Below are 7,259 nucleotides of genomic sequence, written 5' to 3'. Positions count from 1 at the left end.
ATTAAGATTGCCGGAAAAAATATCAACAACCTCAGATATGCTGATGATACTACCTTGATGGCAGAAAGTGAGGAAGAATTGAAGAACCTTTTAATGAGGGTGAAAGAAGAGAGCGCAAAATATGGTCTGAAGCTCAACATCAAAAAAACTAAGATCATGGCCACTGGTCCCATCACCTCCTGGCAAATAGAAGGGGAAGAAATGGAGGCAGTGAGAGATTTCACTTTCTTGGGTTCCATGATCACTGCAGATGGTGACAGCAGTCACGAAATCAGAAGACGCCTGCTTCTTGGGAGAAAAGCAATGACAAACCTAGACAGCATCTTAAAAAGCAAAGACATCACCTTGCCGACAAAAGTCCGTATAGTTAAAGCTATGGTTTTCCCAGTAGTAATGTACGGAAGTGAGAGCTGGACCATAAAGAAGGCTGATCGCCGTAGAATTGATGCTTTTGAATTATGGTGCTGGAGGAGACTCTTGAGAGTCCCGTGGACTGCAAGAAGATCAAACCTATCCATTCTCAAAGAAATCAGCCCTGAGTACTCACTAGAAGGACAGATCCTGAAGTTGAGGCTCCAGTACTTTGGCCACCTCATGAGAAGAGAAGAATCCCTAGAAAAGACCCTGATGTTGGGAAAGATGGAGGGCACAAGGAGAAGGGGACGACAGAGGATGAGATGGTTGGACAGTGTTCTTGAAGCTACTAACATGAGTTTGGCCAAACTGCGAGAGGCAGTGAAGGATAGGCGTGCCTGGCGTACTCTGGTCCATGGGGTCACGAAGAGTCGGACACGACTGAACGACTGAACAACAACAACAACCTACATGGTTCATGCAAAGCCATGATTTGTCTTAGCGCTATGTGGAATTGCACGTGAAGCAACTAGCTACAAATCCACAGCATTAACAGATTTGTCCAAAATTAACAGAAAGAGGGAAGTACAGCTAGCTTTAATTAAAACTTGTAAAATTGAATGAAACAATCATGTCTAACCCTAATCATGTCTAATCATGAAATATCGCTCCCCCCCACTTATACAGCCTAAGTCCATCTTTGCCAAGGGTGAAGAATCTCACCCCTTATCTCTCTCTCCCAGATAATCCAACCCACTATATTAAATTCCTGTGAGAAACACTAGGATGGTGGCATGCCGCTTATCAATATATACATGGTTATTCCACATCTTCCTGACAATTTTCAGTGGGAATTGAGCCAATTCAAACTTTCATATGTTCTTTGATGATGGAACACAGAACTATCATAGAAATACGAAGTAGTAATGTTCTGTGTCAACATTCAAGTTACAGCATTTACACCCGGGACACTACAGCTCAGGTTTTTTTCAAGGAGCCTTGGCTGCCATCCAGCATGCAACTAGAAAAATGGAGTTTCATCAAGAGCTGGGACAACAGGTGAGAATCCATTGAGAACAGGACTGGAATCTGGCAACCAGATAGTTCATGACGATCATGGTTGAAGCAGCCCTTTTAAATCACCTATACTGTCTCTTACTTTGTTCTTACCTTTGGCTCTTGTTCTCTTTCATCTGTTCTTCATCCTAATGTTGAATGACCTCCTTGGACATTGGCCTCTGTTGCTGGGTGAACTCTAGCAATTCATTTTGGCTATGAATGACCTGTGACCTCCAATGTGTTTCTGTTTTGCAGAGTATGCAGAGATGCATTCCATCCCCAATTATTTTCTGAATCTATAAGTCACCTTCTTTTTTTATAACAAAAGGAAACTCAAAACAGGGTCCCTGAAATTTATCAGGCCCTCCTTCTACATACAAAATGCCCAACAGCGAGTGGCATGCTTAGGAAGAGCCCTGCTGGAGTAGCTCAAGGGTCAATCCAGTCCAGAACTGGAGGACCTCAAGCTTGGGGGCCAAAAGTGGCCCTCCAGACCTTTCTGGCCCTCAAAAGTCCCCCAGGCCACACTCTTGACCAACTCTGTTCTGTGCCCCCCATGTGCTTTTGCCTCCCTGGAATGTGTCCTAAAAACTGCAACAATCCTCTTGCTTGCTTGAATGGAGGGTGGGTGGGTGCAGAAACTCCTCTCCTTCATTAGAGGTTTCTAAGCAGAGGCTGGATGCCCACCTGTCATGTATGCTTTAATTGAGATTCCTGCATTGCAGGGGGTTGGACTAGATGATCCTTAGGACCTCTTCTAACTCTACAATTCTGATTCCAAGCAGGTATGTGTGTATAGGTGTAGAAACCACTGGCTCTTGCATGGCTGGAATGTAGCCTACTGTACAAAGGTAAGAATCACTCCTCACATTTTTTGTCTCTGGCCTCACCTACCACTGGCATGAGGCCCTTGAAAAAAACTTTCCATCCCTGATCTAGTCAACCCCCCTGGCTTCTCACAGTGGCTAACTAGATACCTCTAACAAGTTGCACAAGCAGGACATGAATCGTTCCCCAAAAGCTGGTATACAGTGACACAAAAAGAAGTTCCATTCTTCTGAATAACCACGACAACCTCACACTCTTCTGAGACTGCAGGTAAAGGCTCCAAGCCAGAAGCAGAAGCAGAAGGAGGAGAAGGAGAGGTGCAGCTTTCACTCTGGTTTGAGCTATAACATTTATCCATAAGAAATTAAGCAGAAAATGGAGAAACAGGCAAACTGGGGAATGATACCAATATGCATAGGAGAATAAAATACACCAATAAAGGAGACTTTCACGCAGAACTTTAAGGGAAGGGGGGGGGGAGAGAAATGCAATATTTCTGTTAGCAAGAAATATACCATTGTTTCATAGGGATTTATGTTCTCTTCTACCAGCTGCTCCATATTAGGAGAGGAAGTGGATGCCAGAGCGTTATTGAGAATGCCAGTCAAAAGCATGCCAGAATTATTCTGCACATTTTGTATAAAATGCTGGCCTGGAATATTAAGGGCAAAATCTAGAAAATTAGTTCCTATGATCAGGAAGAATGAAGGCAACAACCCAGGGCTGCCGCATCAGATGGCTGTGGGGTTTCCATGATGTAACAGCTCCTCTTGCTCACGGCGTTGGAAGTTGGAACTGTTCCATGGCATTTGCAAGAAAGCAGTGAGGGAAACAGGAGAGCGAGGGAAGCAGAGTAAATCTGGGCAGAGGTGGTACACAGCAGTTTCTCTAGAAAAGGGTAGAAAAGAAAACGAAGAATCTTTCATGCTATTGACTAGGTGCTGATATTTAAGAAGTATGCTATATATGGTGTCCTGCTTTCCCCTCAAGAAAGAATGTAAACAAGAAGCATCCACATCATACAAAACAAAATTTAAAAAATATCAGCAAATAACAGAAAGCTGAAGAATAAGAAAAATACACAGCAGCCCACAACTAGCTAACAGTTTCTATCCAAAGCTCCCCAAATTGCCATGTTTTGGTCAGGGAATGGAAGCTACTAAAGGATGGGTCTAGGCAGGCCTCTCCAGGGGGCCCACGATGAGGAGCCAGTGACACAACAGAAATGACCAACTCCTTCTGTCCGCACCAAAGGGCACTTTGAACAGGTCTTCTGGTGTTGATGGGAGTGCATGGGGGGGAATAAATGGGGTAGAAGGCAGGCACAGTATACAGTGAAAAGTACCGGGCAAGCACTTAGGCTGCACACACGCTATACCTTTTAAAGCACATTTGAAGCACATTTCCCCCTCCTCAAAGAATTCTGGGCCCTGTGGTTGGTTAAGGGTTGCTGGGAACCGTACTTCTGTGAGGGGCAAACTACAGTGGCCAGAATCCCCCGAGGGAAAGAGTGGGCTTCGAAGTGCGCGCGCAGCCGCTTCCCTATGCCCCTTCCTTTTCCAAACAGCCCTTTATTTTCTACTTCGCTTCCTTCTCCCACATCCGAGTTCCTTGCTTCCCCGCACGTCGTCCGTCTTCCTTCCTCCCGCTCTTAAGGACCCCAGTTCTCCCTCACGCTCCCCGACCCTCTCCTTTTGCATTCGTGACTTCGCTCACCTTTTCCCCCTTCCGTCCCGCTCCCCCCCCCGCCTTCCCTCCCTCCTCCTTCCTGCCCCCGCGCTCGCTCGCTCGCTCGTTCTCCCGCCGCCTCTCTTGCCCGGCCCCTCCCTGCTGCCCCCCCCCCAATTTCTCTCCCTCGCCTCCCTTCACCCGGCTGCGCGGGGCGGGAGGGGCGAGGAGGGCAGGCCTGTTCCAGAAAGTCTTGTCACGCGCTCCCAACGAGCCTCTCTCTCAGCCCTGCTCGCCTCACGCTCGCCGCCAACTTCGCCACCTCGCCCGCGGCGTCTCCCCTCGCCGAGTTCCCCGGGGGAAGCGCCCCGGCTTCCCGGTCTCCTTCCCGCCCGAGCGGGTGGGCGGCGTATCTCCGCGCTGGGCCCGCCCCGCTTGCGCGTGACGCGGAGGCTGCGAGGCTGCCGCCCGCCGCCCTTGCTGCGTGTGTAGGCTCTGGGCTGCGTGTGCGCGTGTGTCCACGCGAGCGAGGGAGCGAGGAGAAGGCGCGCGGGCGCGGAGGCGGCATCCTCCTCCTTCCTCCTCCTCCTGCTGCTGCTCCTCGTCTACCCTCGGCCGGAGTCCCCTGTCAGGCGGAAGGCTAGGCGGGCGCCGGGCCCCGCCGCGGGGCATGGAGAGCCTGCTGGAGAACCCGGTGCGCGCCGTGCTCTACCTGAAGGAGCTCACCGCCATCGTGCAGAACCAGCAGAGCCTCATCCACACGCAGCGCCAGCGCATCGACGAGCTGGAGAGGCGCCTGGACGAGCTCAGCACCGAGAACCGCAGCCTCCGCCAGCAGCACGCGCTGCCCGACGAGCCCACGCAGCAGCCCGGGCTCCCAGCTCCGCCGCCGGCTTGCCCACCGGGTCCTCCCCAGGGCCAGCAGCAGCAGCAGCAGCATTCGCCGCCTCTGCCGCCGCCGCCGCCACCGGAGCAGCCTCGGCAGGAGCAGCTTCAGCACCCGCAACAGCTCCCGGCGCCTCCGCAGCCTCCCAGCAGCAGCAGCAGCAGCAAGCAAGCTCAGGCCAGCCCCAGCGGCAGCCGGACTCCCGCCCCCCACCAGCACCCTCCGCTCCACCACCACCACCACCACCCCGAGAAGGACGGCAAGGAGAAGAGCTGTTGCGCGGTCCTGCTCCAGCACAAACCGCCCCCAGCCATCGCCAAAGGCGTCTTGAGCAGGAGACCAGAGTAAGTCAGGAAGGAGGGAGGGGGGAGGGAGGTGAGGAGGAAAGAGGGGGCTCTGGGTCACCAAGAGCCCCCCCCCGGCCCAATGATGAGAAATTCATTTATTTGGAGCCTTGATAACCACGCAATCGGTGTGCAATCAGGTTCAAAAGACGGCAGGAAGAGCAAGGATCCTGCCCCGCATACTGCCGCTGCAATCTGACGGAGTGGGCGGGTGGGGAAATCCCTTCCCCGGTGTATTTCCAATTTCCATAGAATGCCAGAGAAACGAAATGCCGCCTAGGCAAGGGGCGTTCAGTTCCCTGCTTCCCAGCTTCCTTTCTCCTATGTGTGATGATATATCGTCAGAAGAAGTTTACGTTTTTGAAAACACAAGCCACTCTCCCCCTCCCCCCTTTTGGTTGAAAAGCATGCCTTGGTTGTTTTCTGCCGGTTGAAAATATGTTTGAGATAGCCAAAGCAGGAAAGGAGGATTTCCTAGGAAGACATAGGCTGGTGTCAGATTTTGCTCAATTGTTTGGGCACTGCAGCTGCTTTACAGAACAAAAATTTCCAAACTGTAATAGCTCCTATTACACAACTAGGATTTCCCCTTTCATTAAAGATGCAGTAGGAAAACATTGCAGATACCTTCTCCTATTGACACAAACCCTTCATATATTTGTAATTCAGGTTTCTTTTTCCTGTGGGTTTATATAGTGTGTTTGGGTGACTCCCCGTTTCTGAAGTGGCAAAGAATTGTTTTAAAGGTTTTTCTTTATCAGCAAAGAAAGCCTGGTTGTGTGTTTGTGTACAGTGCGACTGTGTGCGCGCATGTGCATCTTATATATGCATATGTGGTATTCAAGAGCTCAAATTTTGCTGCAATGAAGGTTCTAAAGTGGTACAGAGGAATTATGTTTTTTCTTGGGTTATGCATAAACTGAATTGTAATTGCCTAGTACCTTTGCAAATGCATCTAGCTAGAGATATCTCACCTGTCTCTCCAAGGTCTTTTCAGTCAACAGATTCCATTAACCTCTTTGCATACATGTGGATGATAGAAGCCAGAGCTGCTATGGTACAGGGGAGAGATAAGAATAAAAATTCACTTGCAGGTACTTCAAGGATGTAGAAGTAAAGTTGCGTTTTTAAATTCAAGCCTTGACCTTTGACTTTAATGGCACTGAGGCCCATGAACAACATTTCATTTCTAGTCTCAGGAGTGGGTTTCTTGCTTCCTTCTACCCTCTCCTATTTGTTGTAAGTGGGGAATTTTTTTAAAATCTTCATTTGTATATAGGATGTTTTCTATAAATATGGGGCAGCAGCAGAACTGTGAAATCTTTCGCTGTTGGGAGAGGTGGCCCATTTCTCTCTGAATGAGGCTGGTCAGAGAAAAGAACACATAATGGTACCGGTAGTCATCTTTCCCCCAATGTGCAGAATGAATATTTCTCCAAACTACAGCTAGCCCTTTGCTACGAGCAGCTTGTAATCAAAAAGTCAACATCTTGTTTATTGACTAATAGTAGTATGTGTTTTGCAGGTATGTGTTTTGCCAGGGGGTAAATAAATTGCAGGATTGGGCCCATATTCCGTCCAAATGAAGCTGCGAGATCTCTTCTGCTGCAAATTCCACGTATTGAAATGCAATTCAAACGGCGCTACTATATCAGCGTAAAAACGATTGTGTTAGAGAGGAATTTCAGAAATCTATTTAAAAAACCCAAAACCTAGTATTGGCAAGATTTCCCTTTCATCTCCTCCTAATTTCTCACATACGTCACTAAGCAGAACGATGAGTCGGTTTCAATGCATAAGTCTGAATAGCTGTTTCCTGGGATACAAATCTTATTTATTGTAAACAGAGAAGAAGGGGATGGGACTATACCTGGTTAGTTCTTATCCAAATGCCCAGGTAGGAAAGTCTTCAGGACTCTGGCACTCGTTGAAAGGAGACAGCAGAGCAACCCCTGGTGCCCTCTTTGTTCACCGTAATTAAGATAGCCTTTTGTTTTATTCTATAGCTTAGCCAGAGAAAAAGTTTGAGTAAAGATGCAAAGTGCAACACCCCTTGTACATAACAAGAACTTCCTCTTGAAATATCTTTTACTGATTTTGACTACTGTGTTGAATATTCC

The 7,259-nt window shown here is 48.7% G+C and overlaps 2 protein-coding genes across 5 annotated transcripts in view; both read left to right on the top strand.

Moving 5' to 3' along the window:
* Positions 1 to 4,360: 4,360 nt before the first annotated feature.
* LOC117053877 (IQ motif and SEC7 domain-containing protein 3-like) lies at positions 4,361 to 5,143 on the top strand. Its single transcript, XM_033162184.1, has one exon. It carries the CDS (start codon positions 4,580 to 4,582, stop codon positions 5,141 to 5,143), a length of 564 nt encoding a protein of 187 aa, XP_033018075.1. The 5' UTR covers positions 4,361 to 4,579.
* LOC117053874 (IQ motif and SEC7 domain-containing protein 3-like) overlaps positions 5,046 to 7,259 on the top strand; it is a 140,800-nt gene continuing 138,586 nt past the window's right edge. For all 4 annotated transcript variants that reach the window (XM_033162181.1, XM_033162180.1, XM_033162182.1 and 1 more), the window contains exon 1: positions 5,046 to 5,139. The gene's annotated coding sequence lies outside the window, so the exon portion shown is untranslated. The remainder of the gene's footprint in view (positions 5,140 to 7,259) is intronic.

Source organism: Lacerta agilis, chromosome 10, assembly GCF_009819535.1.
Source record: "Lacerta agilis isolate rLacAgi1 chromosome 10, rLacAgi1.pri, whole genome shotgun sequence".
NCBI classification, from domain to species: domain Eukaryota; kingdom Metazoa; phylum Chordata; class Lepidosauria; order Squamata; family Lacertidae; genus Lacerta; species Lacerta agilis.
Note: the sequence above shows the minus strand (reverse complement) of the source record. Positions and strands in the feature narration are given on the sequence as shown.